At 46.3% G+C, this 23,852-nt stretch overlaps 2 protein-coding genes across 2 annotated transcripts; one reads left to right on the top strand and one right to left on the bottom strand.

Moving 5' to 3' along the window:
* Positions 1 to 789: 789 nt before the first annotated feature.
* PtA15_11A89 (uncharacterized protein) lies at positions 790 to 1,161 on the top strand (the record flags this gene model as incomplete). Its single annotated transcript, XM_053161665.1, has 1 exon — positions 790 to 1,161. The coding sequence occupies one exon, from the start codon at positions 790 to 792 to the stop codon at positions 1,159 to 1,161; it is 372 nt and encodes a 123-aa protein (XP_053024957.1).
* A 654-nt stretch (positions 1,162 to 1,815) lies between these two features.
* Positions 1,816 to 4,870, bottom strand: PtA15_11A88 (uncharacterized protein; the record flags this gene model as incomplete). Its single annotated transcript, XM_053161664.1, has 18 exons — positions 1,816 to 1,887; positions 1,989 to 2,052; positions 2,125 to 2,229; positions 2,308 to 2,333; positions 2,418 to 2,437; positions 2,515 to 2,579; positions 2,661 to 2,738; positions 2,820 to 3,049; positions 3,127 to 3,396; positions 3,457 to 3,485; positions 3,551 to 3,599; positions 3,677 to 3,708; positions 3,795 to 3,860; positions 3,956 to 4,034; positions 4,114 to 4,186; positions 4,264 to 4,361; positions 4,445 to 4,594; positions 4,703 to 4,870. The coding sequence occupies 18 exons, from the start codon at positions 4,868 to 4,870 to the stop codon at positions 1,816 to 1,818; spliced, it is 1,674 nt and encodes a 557-aa protein (XP_053024956.1).
* Positions 4,871 to 23,852: the final 18,982 nt, after the last annotated feature.

Genomic DNA, 23,852 nt, shown 5'->3' with positions numbered 1-23,852 from the left:
TATTTATCAAGATAGACAGACAGATTTTCATTGCGTATAATCTGTCAAACAGTTTCCTTCTTCTGATCATACTTCATCATGTGTTTGTCGTGTTTCAAAAAAGAGGAGGAAACAATTGTTGCTACTTTATTTTTTGATTAAGCATATCAACTGAAAAGACTTTTAGTTTCATTTTGATCTTATGAGTTGGAAGTTTCTTTTCTTATCTGTTTGACAAATAAAGAAAAGGAGTATTTTTGAAAACAAAGAAGTCAGGAAATTCAACAAACCGGCCCTAAAGCCTGCACATGCCAAAAGGTTGCAATCTATTTCACACGAGGTACATATCACGGAGTACACCAATCACATGACGGAGATGCCCTCGGTTTTCTAGATGTTTCCCTCACTTCGAAGCACTGGCAGCAACGAGGATGACAGTTTCTAGAGCAACCCACAAGCACATCTCCCCCTCCTCTCCACCTGCAATCAACACCCAGATATCAGCGCCGCGGACCGAAGCAGCCTAAAGCGGGTCGGGTTTCAACTGTTTGAAATCCATATTTGTTCATGCCTTGCCGGCCCCATTTTGACTTCCCCCGCTCCATATTGCTTGTTATCGCTTATTTCGCTCTGATATCTGCTCCTGTGAGAGTAGCGACTAGCTCAAAAAGACTGGGATTATCACCTCTACGTTCAATCAATTTTCCGAACCTGTTCTTGGTCAGTATGGTTTGAATGATAAAAGACATATTGGTAACACGATCCACTGATTCATAACACATCCTCATCTTTGTCGAACAGACGTCCATCATGAGCCACGATGCATCTCAAAAACTAGAGTCATCCTCGAACGACGACCAACCGCACGAGCCACTCATGATAACCGATGCACCGGCCGACTCGTCCGATCAAGATACCAAAGGTCACTCCATAGCTGTTGGTGGCGAAGGCGTTCAACTGGATCATCTAGGCCCCATGGTGATCAACAGTGATGGAGTTGAGTTCAAGCTTCACGCCATGTCGCTCATGAGGCATGAATTGATCAGTCTTTTGATTCGCCATTATTCAATTTTTGCCAGACGATTTCGCGGATCAGTAATTGGGATAAACTCACTGAGCCGGAAAAAAGTCGGACTATCAGGCTGGTCACCCAGAGGAACGCCATGCGAGTTCAAAAGCTGAAAGACCAACCCCCAAAGACAGATGAACAGCCGGCTACGTCAACTCAAGATCCAACCCAACACGGCGAACTGTAATGTCGCCCCTGCTCATCAAGATGGCAGCAAAATCAAGATATTTCGTTCATTCGCACCACAATGCCCCTTTCTCCAAAACAGGGTCGCCAGAACATGGATACCTGTGCACACATAACTGGGTTCTATTTTTTCGTTTGCCTTCAACTCTTTTTCTAAACTTGTAATCACCTAACTCAAGTTCGTTATCAAACGTGAATAGAAAACCTACTGCTGCCATCCGATTCCCATGAGTCTTGAGACATTTGTTTCATTCAAGATACAACAAGAGTATGCTGGTACTGAGATCGACTCGACCTGGCCGCAACAGGTCGGACACTTTTTGAGACTGCCAGAGGACCAGAGTTAACGAAGGATAGTCATTATACAAGCAATTGATCACTTTTTCCATCATGCTTAATGTATCCGGGCAGATGTACATTTCCTTCCCATTCCCCCAGCCTGTGATAAGAAACCGATGATGTCTGAAAATCATAAAAAAAGAAACAAAATATTCACGCAATATTCGGTCGACAATACTTTCAGAATTAGGGAAGCACTTTGTTAGATGTAGCAAATCCGATTAGGCATGTCTAGGAGTCTCTTAAGAGTCTTGACTTTTTCTTGACAATGTTTTAGAGTAATTTGGAACCTCCGGTTTCAGAGAATACCTTGTCTATTCCCAATTTCGTATCCAAACAGCCACGCCGGAGGGAGATCAAAGGATTATATATCAGAAAGCGGTGACTATGATAAGTTTCTGAATGATAACTCAACTCGTAGTTTTTCTCCTTTGATTTGAACAAATGGCACGATGAGTAAGAACAGAGCTGCCTGAATACTGATTTTCAAAGGATGTTTAATCAGGATCTCGGATAAATTGTAAACCTTTATAACCTAGTGAATTGCTCACGCTGCTTCGCACCCGAATGATTGAAGTGCACCTTTTTTGGAAGCCCACTCGATTTGAAAATATGGCACAGCAAAACCGCCTAGAACTCTTGCCTGACTCATGAGTCTTCAGATTTATGTATTTTTTAATCTTGGTGGTCAGTAGATTTGTTTCATCGAAAATGAAGGTTAAAGAATGACTCACGCCGAGATTTCGCCGGGGAAGAAGAACTATTTTGATATGTATCAAATAACCCAAGTAAGCGACATGTGATTATTCAAGCAATACTGGGAAGAATAAGCAAGAAGCATTACCGAATTATTCAAATAGTTTACTTCATGGCGGTGAAGAAGACAAAGCAACTCAGTGTTCCACCGCAGGTCAGGTTTAAGCTTGCGAAACTTAACATACAAGCTGATACGGTCGAAATCATAATGCCAACTTCAGCCATTCCCCAGCCAAAGACCACTGCCACTCTGATCATTCGAGGCAAGCGAAATGAGCAATGTGAGTCGATATAATTCCATCATCATCACATCGAGTAGGAAAAAGCTCACAGGTTCCACTTGTGCTCAAATGCTCCACCAAGTACAACGAAACCCACAACAATCGGAGGTATTCCAAGGTATAAAGTCCTGAAGCGCAAGCATAAATACATCAATCATCACACGGTCCAAAAGAAAAAGATCATAAACTGGAGATTTAGAAAGGCAGACCATAGTCTCATTTCTGGCTCAAAAACACCATGATTACGCGAAGTCAAAATAGAAACTGTCTTGTCATTCAGATATCTACCAGCTATCTCTCCCATGAATACGGCGACTACTGGCGTGGCATAAAGAGACGCGACAATGACTTGTGATAGTCCGTAGCCCAGTGGAGGAGGTGAGGAAGTGAAGACGACATTGGTCACGTTGATTCCAATCGCAAAGCCAAAGATAACGCCCTGGGTAAAACAGCGCGAAAAATTCAGCCCTCAAAATCAATGAAGCATGGTGATGATTTACTATCAAGTCAGCGTACCATATAGATTAGGAGAGCTAGACAATGCGGTTTCGTTAAGAGTTGAAAGGTGGGCATGATTGCTTGCCTCCAAGAGCACTTGAGATCAGCGGTTTGATGGCCACTAATCCCGAGCAGAGTTTTTAATCTCGAGTTGGGAGTGGTCGTCGCCAGAGAATCGGATTCCAATGTGAGGTATCGATCATAAATCGTTTCATCGACAAATAATACAATTAGAACCACAACAAATACTCCATAAAAGCAGCCAATCGCGTATGCCCAGCGGTAGTTCTGTCAAGTTTTGTTTCAGAAATAGATCGGCATGGGGTGATGTGATTCATGAACACTCACAATCTTTTCCACGAGATATCCGAACAGCCCTGCAGAATATTTTTGAGCCTTTCAAAAAAAAAACCATGTAAAATGCGAACAAGAAAGTGCTTACATGGAGACATGTATGGTGATACTAGAAAACCAGCACTCCAAAAGTTTAGCTGGAATAGGGAGATTGGTGTCAATAAGAAGCTTGCAGAGTTTCAATACTGGGAGACAGAAATGAATTTCCAATCACCATTCGTGCCTGTAGGTGAAACGGGTACATGTCTGACACAGCAAAGAAAACAATATAAGTTTATTTCTGCCGTGCTCAAAAAGAAAAAGAAAAAATTTAAGGCAAAAAAACTACACACCAGTCACAGCAAGAAGCCCCGTGACTTGAGGAGCAGTGGAGAAAAAAGCATTCAAGCAGCGCATCGCTTTACCCATCCATCAAGTCTCAGTTTCAGTCAACGGTTTATTGAAGGCCAGTTTACCGATGATTTGCCAGAAGAATTGACAAGAAAAAGCTTACCAGCAAAGGTGCTCAAATTTGGTGCAAAAGTACAGCCAATTAAGAAAGCTAATCCCAAGAACTGCGACCAAAATAGAATCTGAAAATTGTGCATCGAGGAGAGGAAAAAGTCAATTTGAGCCGGACATAATTTGCTTCGCCATTTCTGAAATGCTCACTGGGAGCCGGCCATAACGCTTTGCTAACATCACCGCAATCAAACCTCCAGGTCCAAGCAGGAAGATTGACCAACTGATCACACGGAAGGTCAAGGTTAATAGGATATCTGAGATTTAAAACAGAATTTATAACAAGATTGCTTTACGCACTTGGAAGAAACGTTGTTTATCTCCCCGGGTGTAGTTCTGTATTCTCTAGCTAGGGGGAAGAGACAAGCCACTCCTATCCCACTGTTAAAGTCGGGTATCTGAGCCATTATCATTCAGAAAGATTCAGCATCCGGGCATGCGGGAGGGGGGATCCCTAAAGGCGCCCAGAGAATGTGCTCACAAAAGCCGCCATCGTACAAATGATTAAGTTTTTCAATTTTCGGGTGTCAGACCAGTTTTGAGGATCGCTGGGATCGCCACTCGGTTGGGGCCATAAGATAACCTTCCCGGATTTATCAAGTTTAAGTTGGGAAGCCAATCTCTCGCCGAGCTTTGGAGAAAATGCGCAACAATGAAATCAGGTTTTGCATTAGTCCAGCCTATTTTTACCGCAAGCGCGCAACACTCGCGGCTTATCGAAAGAAAAAAATCTGATTACTTCGACTTCTGCTTCTCCAGGATCCACTATAACCCTCCCAGACCCCGTCTCATATTCATAATTCAGATCCATCAATGTTCTCGGATTTTTCGACACTCCAGCCCTGTTATCAACAATCGATATGTTTCTTTTCATTGGAGCCGATTCGACGTCTGTCTTTTCACCCATTCCCAACTGTAAAATGAATATCATTGCGAACCGCACATCGAGTCAGTCTCTTAGCACATCAAGGTTGATTTCAGAATTCCTTCCTCACAACTAGGAGATCGATTTTTTAATGGAACAAGGGATTCTTTTGGGACGATTTTTTAAGGAGATTGGTTAAGTTTTTGGCGGAGGAGGCAGCGATAAACAAAGCCGGCTGAGTTGAGCCAGAGATTAGGAATGGCTTTAGATGCTTGGATCTTCTTCAGCCAGGAAGATAACCAGCGGGATGCAACTATAAACACTTGTAAGAACAGCCCTAAAACGACCCCCGGGAGATGATAACTCAAAGAGTGTCTTTCGGCCAAAAGGTACTCCCCATCATGAAAGGATCAAGGGGAGTGATCAAGCACAACCTTTCCGTGGCAACGTCAGGTCCTAATTGATTTCGAATGTGAATGAAAACTAAAGCTTGAAGATAAACTAAACTTATAAGAAAGGTAAACAAGACAGGGTATTGTATCTGACCCTCATCTCCACACACACACACACTATACTTGGGAAGCGTTTGGAGAATCACGCGTGCCCTTCTGAAGCACTGTAATCAACACTCTCGCTTTGTATGAGTTCGACCCTTCCGAAGCAACAAGTAAGTTGGGCGTGAGCCGTCTAGGGTATTGCGGGGCTTCATGGCCCTCCACCGTTACCACTTGGCTGTGTTACCTTAGCCGGCTACATATTGTGGAACACGGCTATCTAGGTTCGGAGACTCGAACAACGCTTGATGCACAAGCTTTGGACTACATGATAAGATATTAAAGAAAACTCCAAACTTACCATCTTGGTATGATCCGAGAGTTTTTTTTTTCGGTATTCACGGCCCGGAATGCGAGTATTCTGGATAAGTATGATGCAATGTGTGCGTATGATGTCTACCGACCACTTGGCTTGAAACTGCTGAAGGATAAATACTATCTATAGAAATCGTGTTTGAGAAAATGGATCGAGCTGCGTATGATCACGTGCAGAGGTGGAGGACGCTGGAGTCGATGGAGCAGGGGACTGTGGAGCAGGCCCTGGAACCCTGGACAATAAATAAGTTAGCGTTCGAAGACCGCCCCGGAAAGGAAGGATGTCCGGGAAAAGGACGGCTGACTGGCGAGAGCCAAACAGCCCGTTCTGCGATCAATCAGCACGCTCCATCGATGTATGATCGGGGTATGGGTCCACTGACGGTGTATGATGACACGATGATTCGCTTGGTGGATACATCACAACATAGGTTTGTATAAGCCTGTCTTTGAATGGTCTGTGGGATCTAAAACCACAATCCGAGAGATTGCCGATTCGAAAGAGCTACAACATGTGCACAGAATTGTCTCAGGGGGGCCGGCCGATGGTGTCTCCGGGCTCCTCTGGGTGCAGCCACAGACATTTCAACTGCGGAGGACCGTATCAAGGGCCACGCTTGATGGTCATGTAGGAGTAGATAAGACAGATCAGGTACCAAGCTTTCGAGTACGCCCATCAAGGGGAAGGAGATGCAGGTGTTGGGGTGGGAGGTTGGCACGCGGCGAGCGATTCGGCGGAGGAGTAGATTGATGCCACCTTATCAATGAGCACACTACGCGGAGCCCCAAGCATTCACACCAAGCCATTTGTTACGAGTTGATGAGATTCATACGCTCGAGGGCAGCGAATAATGCATCCCTTCGTGTCTTGCCTGCTGGTCCATACGAACGGAGGAGAGGGCGTTGCCGCATTGCATAGCACCCGACAAATAATTGTGTTCCTACCGGCCTGCGGCCTTGGAAGGAAGACGGATCTGATGAATCCAAGTTTCCTCATGCGCATGGCCGATTGCGGGAGGCCATCCTGCTGCCGAACAGGAACTTGCGCTCCAACTCCAAGGAAGCTGTCCTGATTCGACCTGACCGTTAATTCGCAATAAAAGTGCTGATTTACTGAAAGACAATTAGTGACCACTGGCTTTCAAATGAAAGTATCCTAACTATCAAGAAACCGCTCCAGACTTTGATCTCACACATGGACCTTGAGCAGGCGCGCACTTTTTATTGGTCAGCAGTTTGGGACGTGTGAAGCCAGATCGTCGGGCGGCGCAGCGGCAATTGGCCAGCCGGTCGCCGAGCTCCTAAAAATGGACACTCCATCCGCTCCGAGCATGTCGATCCAGCCTGGGACGAGCCATCCATAGTCTGTACAGCATCTAGAGTAGTCCGAAAAGCTACGGCTCCTTACCGGCGTCATTTCCACCACCCAAGGGAAACAACCGGGCCGAAACCGGTGTCGAAGACCGCAAAAAAAAGAGCACATAAAAAAGCCAGAGCCCTGCATGCGCGGGGCTACCCTTTCGAACTTAACACAAGTAGACCCTCCTCGGGGGAGCGTAGCGACCTTCTCCTTGGAGAGACTTAGTTAAGCTTGATGCCCTTTGTGCTCTCCAGGACAACTGCACCCTGCGAAGCCTATGTACCATGACCACTCCGATGCCCTGCACAAACCCGCCCAAGAACCACCGTCGGGTTGCTTAGTCCGGCCGGCGAAAAGTTTATGGACAATGGTCTGGGCGGCAAAGATTTAGGAACGGACCGGTGCGATGGAGATGAGAGATGTCGACTCAATGTGTTGGCTGTCGCCGCCCAGGGAGTGACTTGTGTTAAGTTCGGGTGGACGCAGCGCTAGAATACACCACGGGAGTGCGCCGACTTCGGTTTGCTGATTGTTTTTGCCGGCAACCTGACCCTCCCCGACCCAGCCAAACCTGCCTGCTGGCCGCCGTCGTGGTGTCGCGGTTTGCAGCCACAGTGTCGGGCCGACCACAAGCGCTGCCGCATATCTGACGGCAGCAAGGGCGGGTCGTCGACAGGCTGCCCTTGTTCAAACAAATGTCTCAGCGACTCTCCAGGTCGTGAGATTATGTTTTTGGGAAGCCCCATCGGCAATCAGCCGTCGAGCTACCCGCCATGTGATGGGTGCGTGGGATCATGTACTCGCACCTCTGCCGTGAGAGGCCGTGAGAGTCCAGGCATGAGACGCTCGGCGCGCCGCAAAAAAATCCTCGTAGCGACGCTTGCACCCGTGCTCCATCAGCAGCCCATGCTCAGAGGCACCGCATCTTCCAACTCGGCCAAAGGCCAATGGTAATTGGTGAAATTTGAGAATACAGCGTAGCATCCTCAAGATGGGCTGATCCAAATTTTTGCAAAGTCATTTTTTGTCAAAAAAAAAAACACTCTTCAATTTTTTTTTCTCAAGCTCTCGCATGAAAGAATAACCTCTGAGATGAGCAGGAAATGCTACGCTGAGGGAGGCCTCGACGGCAAGCCGGCGGCAAAACGCGGTCATCCTGACCCGGGTGAGCCTCGGCGAGACAGCTTCCGGGTTGGTTTGACAGCCCTGTGAGCTCAAGTCTGCAGTATCAGATGTGTCAGAGAAAAGACTGACCTTCGCGAGACGCCGACGACGTGCTGCCCTGCATTCGCACGGCAGCCCAACAGTGTGTCCTATGTCGTCGGGTTGTCGCTCCGAGGGAGCCCAGGACGAGGACGGCTGCCGGGCGGCTGACAGGCAGCGCGAGTTGGGTCGAGCCACCGGGTCGCCGCCAGGCAACTGACCGGCAGGCTTGCGGCGGAATGACCGAGGTGGTCGCCTGTCGTCAAGAGGGACGGCAGCCTGACCGTCGCAGACGCCGACGACGTGCTGCCCTGCATTCACACGGCAGCCTGACAGGAGGGACACCCCGACGCCGTGCTGCCGTACATTCACACGGTAGCCCGACGCGTGTCCCTTTGTCGTTGGGTTGTCGGTCCGAGGGAGCCGAAATCGCTCTCGTGGTGCATGCACACTGCACCACTTCCGCAAAGAAAGGTGCTCGAGAACCGGGCATCTCGCTGTAATCTGAAGTGTCCCATTGAGTAAAGTTTGATGAATATACGATTTATGGATGCATCAATCAACTTTAGGAACAGCATGTACCAAATTTGCAATATGATGAGGAGACATGAGGGGCCAAAAAGGATATATATTCTGCTTCATCCAGCGTGATTTCCGACCGCACAACATCAAACCAACCAGCTCCTCCACCTTAGCCAGTCAAGCTCCAATTCAAACTAGCCAACAGACATTTCTTGACATGCGCTCCACAAACCTGCCTCTTTTTGCCGTTGTCCTTGTTGGAGACCGGGGGTGCCAAGGTGACAAACTTAACTAATCATAGTTTAGTCATGTGTATGCATGTAGACAATCCTGTAGATACATGCATACGCCACTTGTACCTAGTCTAACTCAGCGCGCCCGGTACCGGCCACTCTCTTTCCTCACCGAGAGTGGACCCGATACCGAGCGTGCCTGAGCTGATCAGCGACGCATTTCTTATCGTCAGGTGTGTAATCAGTGACCGAGAGTGGACCCGATACCGAGCGTGCCTGAGCTGATCAGCGACGCATTTCTTATCGTCAGATTTGCATTCACCCGTGCGGGTGTCTTATAGGTTAAAAGCCGACTCAGAAGAGCACTCCGGATCGCATCCATTTTTCGGGAGATCGTCAAATTGATGGTCGGTCGAGGAGGAAAATTGAAACTACAAGAAATCCAAAAGAAAGCAATCGAAGAAACGCTAGAAAAACAGAAAAAAGAAAGAGAAATCGAAGAAAAAGAGCGACTTGAAACGATCCGAGAATTCGAAGAAAAATCTAGAAGATACTACGAAGAAAACGAACAACCAGTTCCATCGACTTCAAATTCAACAACAATGACAGCGGCACCAACCGCTGAGGACTACTTCCACCTCAAAGGAGAACTACAACGACTTGAAGGCCTACTCAACAACGCCAACATTCTCCGCCAAAACCCACAAGCCCCGATAGATGGAGCAAATAGCGTGACCCAAAGCTTCCACAAGAAGCCGCTAGACCTCCACTATATGCATAATCCCAAGAAGACACGACTAGCAAAAGGGAAAGCGAATTTTAAGATCTGGGATCGAGAGATCAACCGTACCCTTAAGTACGTCTTCGAAAATGCTGACGTGTTCACGGCACAAGAAACGAATTTCAAGACCCGTTCGGCGAAGGACCAAGCAGCTATTGCCTGCCTTCTCCGGTCCACGATTGAAACCCCTCTCCTAGACATAGTCGACGGAAACAACTCGGACGACCCTTGGGTCATCTTCAAGAGCCTCAAGAGCCAATGCGATCGGTCCGACAGACAACACAAACTCGACCTCGTCAACCAATTCGCTGATTTAATTGCGAACCAATCCCAACCTGGTACCGACACTGATCTAGCAAAATGGAGCACGGTATGGGCTGAGATGTCGCAACTGAAGATTACGTTTGAAGAGCTAGGTGGATTGTGTCTTCAGAACAGTTTCGCGGCACCAATTGGGATCGACTCAAAAACCTTCGAATTCGTCGTTAGCCAAAAATTGGAGTCCGCGGCCGCCGTCGAATTGAACAACGTGATGACTGTGATACAAGCGGCAACTGGGAAGTCCCAACACAAAGCAAGCACGGTTGTGGACGATTCCTACGCGCCAATGGATCTAGACGCCGTCAACGCCATACGGGCAAACCCTAACAGATACGCCCCACCCCACCGCCGGAACCCTCAGCAGTCAGGACAGGCCGTAAAAAACCCGCCTACCCAGAAACAGCAACTTTTGATCGAGAAGGCAGCAGCATACCGAGGTTATCCACTCAGCGATCATCTAGTCCAAATCCATGGCCCTCGATGCCATTACTGCAAACAATCGGGCCATTGGTATAACAATTGCCAAATGTTCTGGGAAGACGTTAAGGCAGGAATTATCGGACAACCGCCTGAAGACCACGGAACACCTCAATCAAACTACGTGCCACCCGATCAACCGTTCGGTCAGAATAACCGCCTCAGACAACTAGACGTGCCTGAAGTAAGCGACGGAAAAATCCTGTTAGACTCTGGAGCCTCAACCCACGTGAGTGGTTCTCTAGATCTCTACACATCAAGAGAAACACTCAGCAAGCCTAGAAAGATTTTACTGGCGGTGGCTGACTGCTCTGTTGATGTCAGCATCAAGGGGACAATATCAATCCCAACGAAACAGGGCGCAGTGACAGTTGAGGACGTCTACTATTGTCCGGGTGTCAATGGCATCATCCTATCGGTCGGTTGACTGACGAGCTCGGGGTGGGAACTACACTTTCATGGGCAAGAAGCGACACTTACTAGTCCGAATAACATAGTTTTCAGAACATTGTATAAAAACTACTGCTGGTTCCTGAGTAATCTAAATGAATCCTTACACCTGAATAAAGTTTCCCAGCGCCCGTCGTTTGATCCCTTCCTCTGGCACCGAAGACTTGGTCACGTGTCTGAGGAAGTAGTCCGAAATTACCTTAAGCAACACTATCCTGAGGAAATTAAAGGAAAGTCGTGGGCATCATTTTTTTGTCAACAATGTGCGACGTCAAAAAGCATTGACCGTAAATCTCCTGGAAGCAACTCTCTAATTCCACGAGACGAACCTCTGGACTTGCTGGTATCGGACGTGGCCGGACCGTTTAGCCATGACATGTCCGGAAGACGTTACATATTGACACTAAGAGACCATGCCTCGACTTACATCTGGTGCGATGCGATGACTGAAAGAAGTGAGGTGCCAAGTAAGATCATGGCATGGCTCCAGCACTTGAAAAACACCTTCGGAAAATTCCCCAAAGCAATCCGATGTGACAACGCCCCGGAATACACCGCTTCTTTGAAGAAATTGCTTATTCCGATTGGTGTCAGACTAGCCCCAGTACCCCCATACAGCCCCGAACAGAATGGCGAGGCTGAGCGCGTAAACCGAACACTTGGAGACATGGCTCGAACAATGCTCCATGAATCAAAAATGCCACGGCCTTACTGGAGTTATGCTTATAGAATGGCCGCACATATTCATAATCGCATACCCAACAAAAAAAGCAACTCATGCCCTCTCACTGCGCTATATAGAGTAGAAATCGACCCTAATGCTCTATACCCGTTTGGCGCGGAGGCGATTGTGCACATCCCCAGAGAAAAGCGAGACAAGCTATCGCAGCGGGCACATGTCGGCAAGCTGATAGGATATCCTGCGACCGGCGGAGGTTGGCTAGTACACTCGTCATACGATGGCCGGATTCTACACTCCACCTCTGTCATTTTTCCTGAATTCCAATCACTCCCAGTGAAGAAGAAGAAGGAGAAAGGAAGCCTAGATTTCATAATCAACCAAATTGTCTTGAAGCTAGGTGAAGAGGCTACCGAGAAGAACGCGAAAGAGGAGGAGAGGGCTGTAGCGAACCTACCTGTACAAGAAGACCGGCGTATCCCCTTGAATATCAAAACGGCATTGAAGACTATACACTCAAAAGAATGGTTCGATGCTGCAAATTATGAGATTGACAAATTCTTCGAGCTCGACGTCTGGGAAGCTATGGAGCCGTTCGCGGGAGTGAAAGCGCTAGGGTGCCGGTGGGTGTTCGCGATTAAGGACGGCGTGAACGAAGGAGATCCGGAAATATTCAGAGCACGGTACGTTGCAAAAGGATTCAATCAGGTCATGGGAAGGGACTGCAATGAGACCTATGCCCCGACTGCTTCTCTAGTAACGTTGCGCCTCCTCATTTCGTTGGCCATGAAATATCATTACCCTATAGCTACTTTTGACGTAAGCTCGGCTTACCTCTATAGTCCGATAGAGGAGGAAGTATACGTTCAACCGCCCGTGGAAATCCGACCCGAATTGAAAGGCAAGATAATGAAACTCAAGAAGGCTATGTACGGCACCAAGCAAGCGGCACGCTGTTGGTGGAAATTCTTCAAGACAAAAATGGAAAATCTTGGTTTCATTGCTTCAGAACTAGAGCAATCATTGTACATCTACCGACGCGGTGCGGATTTCATCATAATATGGTTACACGTAGATGACGGCTTTGCGGTGGCTTCCGACTCGGGTATGATGACGGAATTGAGGAAGGCAATGGAGAAAGACATGAAAATTAAGTGGTCTGACAAGGTAGCAAAGCTCGTAGGCATAAACATCAAGATGACGGCAGACGCATATGAGCTCGATCAGGAGAAACTAGCAAATCAAATTGTTACGGACTATGCAAGGCCAATGTTTAATCAAAGGAGCACGCTGCCTGACAACTCACTAGAAATTCACGCTGGGGAACCGGTTGACCAGACCGAATACCAATCCATCATCGGATCTTTGATGTACTTGGCCGCCGGGACGCGACCAGACCTATCCTACGGTGTGAATCTTTTGGCGAGATACACTCAAAACCCGTCACACGCACACTGGAAGGCATTGGACTTTCTGATTGGATATTTGAAAGGATCGACTTCGATGAAATTGATGATCAAAGGCGGCGGGGATTCTCTGGATTTATGGTCGGACGCGAACTGGGGAGGCGAGCACGAACGGTCGACTTTGGGTTTTGTCATCAAGCATTTGGGAGACTCAATTGCATGGGGGGCGAAGAGACAAACGGTGGTAGCACTTTCGACGTGCGCGGCGGAATACGTGGCACTTTCGGATGGAGCACAACATCTAGCGGGGATCTCGATTTTACTTGAAGACATCAATCATAAACTCGAAATGAACATCTTTTGCGATAATGAAGCCGCAATCCTCATTGCGGGCGATAACGCGTCAAAAAAGAAGACTAAGTACTTAATCAGAGCATTTTATTTCATCAACGACTTCATACGGGAAAATAAAATTAAAATCAAGTGGACAAGTACCCTTCTCCAACAAGCGGACATATTCACCAAGAAATTAGGACCAAACAAAATGGCGACAGCAAGATCACTGATAGGGCTGAAGGCGTGAAGTTTGACATCTTGGGGGGGGATGTTGGAGACCGGGGGTGCCAAGGTGACAAACTTAACTAATCATAGTTTAGTCATGTGTATGCATGTAGACAATCCTGTAGATACATGCATACGCCACTTGTACCTAGTCTAACTCAGCGCGCCCGGTACCGGCCACTCTCTTTCCTCACCGAGAGTGGACCCGATACCGAGCGTGCCTGAGCTGATCAGCGACGCATTTCTTATCGTCAGGTGTGTAATCAATGACCGAGAGTGGACCCGATACCGAGCGTGCCTGAGCTGATCAGCGACGCATTTCTTATCGTCAGATTTGCATTCACCCGTGCGGGTGTCTTATAGTCCTGAATGCTATTGTGCACCTATATGTTGCTTCTCCGGCAGGCCCTGTTATCGGCAGCGGCGACAAGACACTAATGGCCAACCGCGGCGGATACAATCCCACTTTGCCGGGAATCAACGCCGATCCCGGGCCTGGTAGTCAGTGGAATCTTCCGTTTTTAACCCGTCTGAGAGGGATTCGCTATATCCCTTTACCAGAGTTCCTTTCGAGTTCCAAGTCTGACATTTCCAAATAACACAGGATTTTGTGGGACTGATTGCTAGACCGTCATCCCGTGCCCATCGACCGCCCGATACACATAACCTGGCACATTTTCACCTTCCCATATCGGATCATATCTTGCAGAAATCCAAACCATTCTGTTCCAGCCTTCCCAGCTGAGCTCAGTGCCACAATTGGAGGTGCGAGAGCATGGCCGTGGCGCGACCCTCCAGAGAGCGCGCCTGCATCCGTGTTCGTGTACAAAGGCAGTGGAGGACTTCCCGTCAAGTCTGGGAGCCTCCCAGATCTCAATTTATACACCCAAATTCTTAATTTTTGACAAAAAGGGGAATGTTTTCCTAGCCCTACAGTTCATTAATTTCATATGCACTGGTTGAGTTTTTGATAGGTATCTTAATTTAGGATATAGAGGGGCATCTAGAGCTCTCTAAATGACAACAGGAAGTCATCCAGTATTTGAGTGCTCCCTTTCTGCCCCAGATTGGTGGTGTCAGACACTGAGACACTAATTCCATGTGTCTACAATGCATAGCACACACAGCGGGCAATTGGGTGTTGCACGCAGCCCGCAGCAACACCCGCGTAAAGGGGGTCCCCTTGGCTTGGGTGTTGCTGCGGGCTGCGTGCGACATCCAATTGCCCACTGTGACATGTCTTATAACCTCATGGTTAAAGACTGCTTCAAGAATTGACTCATGTACATGAAGTCAAGAGTTCAATTCCCTGTCATTACATTAATTATGTGCCTTTTATTCTAATGTACTATTATTATGTATTTACTACATATTTCACACTCTTTTGAATATGTAATTAACCTTATTTCACATAGATTACATATTTGTTTATACAGAGAGAGATATTCTTATCTCTCTATGTATTTATCCTGAATAAGCACAATGTTTTACAAATGGGGAGAAAGATTGCATTTTGTGTCGGAAATGGTTGTAGTCTTGCGGGACATCCCTCTCTGTCTATCATTAGCTTTAGCTTACATACAATAGTTGGTACCTCATAGTGCGCAATGTCAAACAAACTGCACTTAAAAAAAAAAAAAAAAAAAAAAATGGGGAGATTACAAACATATGTAAATCCCCTTCTGAATTCCGTGATCATTTCTCTCCTTGGAGTTAAGGATCCCTCAGGTCCTTGACTCAAAGGAGGGAGCTGATCCCTGCAATATAAAATGGGAGGTCTCTCACCTGTAGAGATTCTCTGTCAGCCGGGCTACCATTCTAAAATAGAGCCCCGCCTGCAGCTCCGGTAGCGCAGCCAAGAGCACCGTAAACTGGGTGCAGAGCAGACCGCAGCGCGGACCTCTGCGCAGCATAGATCAGTTTTGATTGTTTTAATTACTTGCAAATAGCTTCCTAGAGAAGCTAGACACCAAGAGGACCGCCGCGCGGTCCAGAACCTCTTCTGTACAATATATTCCAACTAAGTACAAGTAACAAAACCAAGGGAGCCTGTATGAAAAGACCCCCTCAGAAAACCCACGTAATACTCAGCAGACAGCCACTGGTTGTGTGAAGACTACGTGGGCTTGGTAGCGGCTAAATCACTCAGCCTGTAATACCTGGTCGCATGGAAACAACAGTCGCCGGTAGGCGGCTAAACAACCAAGCCACGCGACTCAGAGAACTACAGTACCTGGTCGCGTGGTAATAATCTTCTTCCGAGCTCCGTCGCAGCAACAGTAGCGGAAAGACTCGGATACGAATCGCCGAAGAGCTCCGCATAGGAAATGACTCCTAGTGATCCTCTACTTGAGAGCAGAAGATCTCTAGCGTGTCATTCCGAGTAGAACTCAGTAAACAGGTTCTGAGAAGGAAGAATCCTCCTTGCGACCAGTATCCAAGAGATACGGGTCTTAAGAGTAGCAAGACCAGTAAAGAGGCTGTGCCTTCCAACAAAATGTATTGGAAGGCCAGCCAGGAGAATAGCGAGCCGACGAGCCTCCCAGAAACAGCATAAAAAGCCGGTGTTGGGAGGACTCTGGCTCCCCAGAATCGTCAATCACTTTAACCGCCCAGCAGTGCACTACTTCACCAAACATATTCGTTGATCAGTTCGCTCTCAGCTTGTGTTAGATTGTTTTTAGATTCATTGCTCGTTGCTGGACTCCTGCTCCAACAGTAAGTCCAGCTCATTTTCTCTTTATCATCTCGGGAGTAATCCCCATCAATTATATACTTGGGAACTTGTCGAACAACCCCCGCTTGTCGGACCCCAGACAACACAGGACATACTACCCCTGCTTGTCAGGCCCTGTAAGAACCGCCCCGGAGGGCACCTTAACCATTCCGCTGCTCTCGCGGCCCCTCCGTTACATCCCATCAGGGATATAAATCTTTATAAACCATCATCTTACCGCGTCTACAGACGCGCCCACTCGCCGCAGTCACTCGTGTAGCTAGAGGACTTCGTGTCTTGGCATCACCGAGCCTGACATTCTCCCCCAGAGATTATTGCCATACAAACCCGTGTACCTTACTAAAAACTTAGTGAGTGGGGTTTTATAATAATCAACTAACTTCTTTTACTTTACAGCCTCCATCTCTTTTGTGTATTTTTCCTAGGTACAGGTGGTAGTTATAACACCTGTACTCTAGAAGATAAGATGTTCATCCCTTATAAGCTACGGCGCCTGGCTCGAGTTATCGCCGCGTCCCCTTACATTTGTAAGGGAGCTAGCCCCTCCGCTGTCCAGCGTCAAGGTGTGGTTTCTTCCCATTGGCCTTTAAGGTTATAGTGTGGCTGTCAGCCACTGAGACAATTATCCATGTGTCTACAATGATAGTTACAAGTCATGTAACCCAATGGCTAAAGGCTGCCTTAATAGTGACCTTGATTTTGTGTAAGATACTGTGTTCAAGCCCTCATGTTGTCTTATAATATTACTTTTGTTGCAATCATTAGTTTATATGTACTAAACTACATGATTTCACACTTATCATGTATTTACCTTGATTGAGAATAATACTGTACTAATGGAGTATATCTCTATGGATTTACCATACATAGAGAGATTACATAATTATTCATGTAATTCCTCCTCTGAATTCCGTGGACCTCTTCCCCCTCCTTGGAGTTAAGGATCCCTCTGGGGCCTTGACTCGAAGGAGGATCAGGTCCCTGTAATATAAAAGGGGGGATCTTTCCTCTGGAGAGATCTTTCCCCCCAAGATTATTACCATACAAACCCGCGTACCTTACTGAAATCATACAGTGAGTGGGGTTTTCTATAATCTAACTAACAGTTTTCTCCTTTACAGCTACTCTCTCCCCTTAGTGTATCTTCCCCTAGGTACAGGTGTTATTACCACACCTGTAACCTAGAAGATAAGTGATTATTCCTTATACGCAACGGCGCTTGGCTAAATTTCGCCGTGTCCCCTTACATACGTACGGGTGCCAGTCCCTCTGCCTTCCGGCGTCGAGTAGGACTTCTTTCCACTGGCCTTTAGGCTATAGTGTGACCCAATAAACCTGCCACTGCTACATAACCGCAGCGGTTCGCAATCAAAACCCATCAACGCCACGTCACATAAGAGACGGGCGCTGACAGTGGCCCATCTTTCCGCTGGCCGCTACTCAGCCGCTACAGCGCGCATAAAAACCCATCAACTCCGTGTCACATAAGAGACCGGAGCTGACAGGTGGGCCATCCACAACTGAAAGCTTTCTGATCCTCATGCAACATGGTCCCCTTGTATCTTTTTTAAATCCAGGCACACAATCTTGAACCTTGACACTGCAACAAAAAGTCAAGCAAGTGCCACCAGTTGACATGCAACATACTCCTGGAGTCCTGTTTTCAGCTAGCTACTGTATCAGAGCTAGCTGAACAATAAAAACATAGAAAAAAGAGCTTCATTTCAAGAGTTGTTAGACTCAAAAGTGGTTGTGAAACCCTTTTGCTGAATGGAGAAGGGGATGATGGAGGTGCAAACTCTGCCCTTCTATACTATCAGATAACAAGACCCACCAAGCTAGGCTTGGCAAGTTTTAATCAAGTGATAGGTCTGGTCTAGTTGCAGATGAAGTTGTTCAACGACAGGTATGTGAGAGTTGAGAGTGAGTTCAGTGGTTATTTGCAAATATGAGGGTTGTGGTGAGGTATAGATGTGATGGTAAGTGTGAAGGTGGTATGTAAATAACTGGGGAGTACTGAGCTGAGGGAAAAACAACTGGGGTGGAGAGAGCTCCTTATATAGACAAATTTGAGGGATTTTAGCTACAAGGGGGACCCTGGATGAGGGATTTTAGCTGGTGGGCTGCGTACAAGTGGTGTCAGAAGATACTAAATACAGGCAAAAGGTGGGGTGAGAAATGAAAGATGATGTCATACTGATGCAAGGACTGCATAAAAAAAGCAGGGAAATGTCAAATACAGGGGTACCAGGACCCTGGAACGCGCAGCCAGAACACAGTAACAAAAATCAATTCAAAACCGTGGGATTCATACATTTTTGAAAGAGGTTTTTCTTCATTTCTTTCAAACTTTTGCCACATGTTTAAGATAAGATAGCAGTACATTATTTTCCCTTTAAGTGTACATGTGCCCATCTTTTCAGATTGAGTATATCATGTCTGGTTGTGAGCCAAAGTGGCTTGGAACATTCATACATTTTGGTTACTATGTTCTGGCCGCGTGTTCCAGGGTCCTGGGTTACCTCATGCAAGGGGTGCATGAGTGGAGTCAGACTAATGCAAGGAGTGCAGAAATGGGGTCAGAAGACTGCATGCAGCTGCAAAGGGTGCATAAATGAGGCAGGGACATGTCAAATACAGAAGAAATGGGGTTAGTCCCCTGCATAAGCAGTGGAGATAAGAGGGATAGAAAAGAGTATGTGTTTGGCTGGGGCTGAGTATGCATATACTTGGGAAAGGTGACTTGAGGGGTGTGACAGGTTGATGACTGGGGCTGGCCGTGTCCATGAGGGTCCAAGAGGGTGTAACTTCCAATCCAGTGGGGTTCCAGTGACGCTTCCAGTGGTGACTAGGGGTAAAATTGGCCGTAGAATCCATTTCTGAGGTCCTTCTGGTGGTAATTTGAGGCCTAAGGTGAGTAAATATATGTATGAGAAAAAACTTTTGATTCTTCACTTTTCCGTCTACCACAGCGTACAAAAAATCTAAGTATAAAAAAGAGAAAAATAACGCCTCCTTATAACAAAAAGTAATAGAAGGAGGCATAAAAATACAAAAAGAGAATCCATAAAAGGACAAGGAAAGGTCTGCAAATATTATCGCGCGTTAAAATCCTACTACGAATAAAACCGGAAACCAATGCTATACTTGCGCCGGTAAATGTGCGACTATGACCAATGAATAACATAACAAAGATGTTCAAAAAATCATTGCAAATAGAGTCTCTGTAACAATAACAAAGCACTCATCTTAGTGCATAAAAAAGACCTCCGTTGAGAGAGGAGCTCATCTTTGTAATGAATGCTAAAACAGGAAGATGAGCTCCCGTAAGGTCTTGGACTAACCCTAGAAATGTGGATTCCTACGGCAAAGAAAGACCCTGACGATGGGCTATATAAGACAAGAACCATTTCTGCTACAGAGAAGGATCCATCTTCACACAACCCAACAAACGCACTTCTCTGTACCTATTTGACTTTATAACTTGTCCAGCATACACAGTTGTCTTGTCAGTTTCTTCTGAAGTTCAAAAGCTACTTCCTTCGCGCACCTCTTGTCGTGCTATCTCTACTTCACCAATATCCCTTGTAGAGGAAAAACCCTCCGCCTTCTCTGTAAGTCACCTTGATAGCAAAGGTCCTTTAAGTGAGCAAGCAGAGTTCCTCTTATTTCTCCCTGATCTTCTCTTAAGATACATTTTGGGGTAACCTCAGCAAACCAACCCTGAATATCAGGCCCCCGCTGCATCAGGCACTCTACTACCCCTGTTTAAAAGGCCCTGAACATTCACGGAGGGCACTTAACTACCCTTAGCTCTCAGAGTTAAGCCCCTTCGTTTATAAAATAAAAGTAAATTATATATTTTTTCTTTTTTTGCCGGTGCTCTATATCAGAAGCCGTGCTATTATCTCATCCTCCAAATACCACTTGGTATTTTTTGCAGCTGGTGTAGCTAGAAGACCTTAGTCTTGGTATCACCACCGCTGACACCTGTGTAACTTCCATCCTAGCTCTGCTCAAGCAAACATCACTTTTTTGTTTGCACAGTCACTCTGCAGTGACCTTGAAGATTGTTCAAAGGTATACTATCACAAGGTTTAAGTCCCATCACCAGATTCCTTAGAGTTCTCACATGTCAACTGGTGGTGGCACTTGCTTGACTTTTTCTTGTAGTGTGAGGTGCTTGACTTTTTCTTGTAGTGTGAGGTGCTTGACTTTTTCTTGTAGTGTGAGGTGTTGTTGTCTCTTCTCAACATGCAGCAAGCACCACAGTGACAAGGCCCAATCCAATGGTATGGAAGTTGTATTTGCAAAGAGGGGTGAGATGAAGCACGGATCATCTAATCCCTATTGTGCAAGTCAACATTCATAACATCTGAAATGTACATTTTCTTGTCTGCCAGATTTGGAACAGTGAGGACTTCCCCTTGCCTAAATTGGTTGATCAGAGGGGTCTTCTAAACCTTGTTTGCTGCTGAAAAATCAATCTTAACCAACTTTCACAAGCCGGTCAAATAGGGGGTTTTGATGAAATTATAGCCGGATGCAAGAGGAGCAGGCAGAGGAGGGAAGAAGATTGGCTTAGCCAATAGCAGACAATAAGTCCAAAAAGGACCGGATTACTCATTCTCAGGGGCTTAAGTACCTAAGCAGGGAGACTCAAGGTGGGGCTAAAGTGCCAACTTGAGGAACAGTTTTGGTCAGGACTGATCTTGATTTCAATAACAGCAGACCTCTCTTAAGTAGTCTACTTACAATATGTTCAAGTTGTGGTTGCGCTCAGAGGACACAATGAATAAGAAACAATGGATGTTGAGTTGTCTGTTAGTCTGCTACCATGATGTATCACCACAGTATGGAGGGCTGTTGGATCGATCCATGAGCACTACCAACCAACCACCCAGCTGGCAGCCACAAGCGTCTGTAGCCTACTTGGTAAAGGCAGCACTCTAGTATGTGTCTCAGCATAGCTGAGGTCATGAGTTTGACTCTCACCAGGCACATCTTCATTTTACAGTATCTACAATGGAGACATGCATAACTAATATGGGGACTTAGTCAGGGTGTAAATGGGTTGGGCCAACCCAAAACCAACCCAAGACCCATCAGGTTTTGGGTTGGGTTCAGGCATGTTCTTAAAGAAAATCGCATGACCCAAACCCGACCCGTCCCGTCTTGTAAAATTGTTGGGTTGAGTGAGGGCAGCCTATTTCTTAATTGGGTCAGCCTGAAACCCGACTATGGCGCCTACAACAGTCAAGTTGGGGGGTTTTGGCGCCTAGTAGGTTGGGTTGACCCAAGACCTGAACCAACCCAACCCAAAAAAGTATGACATTGGGTTGGGTTTGGGTGCTGTTTTTTGACCCAAACCCAACCCGTTTACACCCTGAGGACTTGGTGACATGGAAGTGAAACAAGAAAGGGGATAAGAGCAAGAGAAAGTGAAATTCCAACAGGTTTCACAATCAGGGAACCCAGGAATAAGTTTGAGCGCTTAGTTGTTGAGGTTGCTTGGGGTGATTTTTTGCTGGAATTCCCACCAAATTTCAAGCAAGTATGTTGCCCGGGAGTAATGATATTTAGTGCTACAGGAAGCAGGAATACTGATTGTGAAACTCCCCAATTTAGCCTGTCCCTCTAGATCAAGCATTTCATCCAACAGGAATTCCTCCAGTCTAAATACAAAGGTGCTTGAGAAAAACTTTTCTGGCTGTAAAGACATGCAACCCTGATGAAAAAGAAGGTGTTTTGGATTGTTCCTTGGAAGTTGTTTGCTCCAGGCAGCCTGACCTTCTGAGATTACAAGTGAAGCTCTAGTGACCACAACATCAAACTTAGATAAGTGCCTCAATCAGAGGGTTGCTTTGCAACAGCGCTTGTGCACCTCCAATTGAGGGTCTTACAACAAACCTTGCAAAACAGTGGATAGATTTGAACTTAACATAAGGTTCCAGCCTCCTGTGGGATGTGCAGCATTTGGCTGGTTACCAAGCAACCCCAACCGGAGTGAGGGACTTCTAAATTAAAACACTTTTCTGGCATGGGCCAGATCCAAGGTTTTGGTGGGAGTGGCATTGTTTCTATCACCACACCTTCAATACTCTGCAGATTCTTTCTAGGTTTTAGGAAATGATACATCTGCTTCTTGTTGATTTTTATGTATTTGTTGTGAAGCAGAATCTTGATTGCTTCTATTGACAAAAAATATACCAAAGTTCAAGATTTTGAACTTTGATTCCGCTGGTACCTCATGTGCATACTTCCACCACTTCTTCTTATTGAGTTTCAAAAGTGAAGGAGGTAGGAATTGAATACAACGATAAAAAAACAGAAATACTTTGTGCACTGCAAAAAACTCTTTCAGCACTGTGCAGTGCCCGCACTTTCAAACACTTTGCCCACTGCAGGTGAAGGAAGCAAATTTTTGATGATTTTATTTGATGAATCAATAGGGGGGTTCACCACAGGACAAAAATAAGAAATTTAGAGCTAATTTTAAGGCCTTTATGAACAATTTTTTAAAAAATGAAGAAGTTGCTCTGATTTTCAGGGGACACCCAGTCTTGTACATTTTGCCAGATTTTTGAAAATTTGTTGATAAAGGCCTTGAAATTGATTCAAAGTTTATTTTTATCCTATTGTGAACCCCCCCTAATAGAAAAGCCTTTGTTTGCCCTCTGTAAATTTTTGGGGAGTTTTTTGAAGCTTCTGTTGCTGAAAGATTTGCTTAACATGGCAAGTATAGTCATGCAGGGCCCTGGAAGTCACGTTCCTCCATGCCAAAACTCCCAATATTTTATGTAATCACAAGGCAATAGCCCCCAAATTTGTGGCTCCAGAGGGTGTGAAATAATAAATCTGTTGAGTCTGCTCAAACGGACTCAGGGACAGGCCTTAGGTTGAAATTTGAAGAGTTGAAGGTTCTGTTCATGACCATGTGGAGTAAGATGTGGTTAATACAAAAGCAAAGCATCAAAACTGGTGTTACTTGTATGAAAGATATTTGTACTGCTTTGTTTGGCCCCCAGACTCAGATTTGATTACCATGCCCACCCCCCTTGTAGTGTTGACTTCACTCAACACTAAGACCGGGGCTTTATCAGATCACTTTTCTCTTCTATCTTCCACTAACCCTCTCCAACTCTCTTGACTTGAACTTACCTGATAATAGTAAGTTTGAGTGCAAATCCCCCTCAAATAGAGGGACTTTGTTAGGTTAGTGTAGCTCACCACAAGTGGCTTAGTTAAGCTTGGGATGACTTTCCGTCACATCTGGGACCCCCACAGGTACGGGTAAAGCCCCAAAAAGTCAAGATTTGCGCAGGGAGATCTAGCCTTTGAGGCTCCAAACCAATGAGAAGTCGTCCACTATGGGTGTTGGTTTGAGGGAGCGTTCAAGGCTGTGATCCGGGGCGGCTCTGGGCC

Source organism: Puccinia triticina, chromosome 11A, assembly GCF_026914185.1.
Source record: "Puccinia triticina chromosome 11A, complete sequence".
Lineage (NCBI taxonomy): Eukaryota > Fungi > Basidiomycota > Pucciniomycetes > Pucciniales > Pucciniaceae > Puccinia > Puccinia triticina.
The sequence above is the reverse complement of the archived record's forward strand: the minus strand, read 5'-3'. Positions and strand labels throughout refer to the sequence as shown.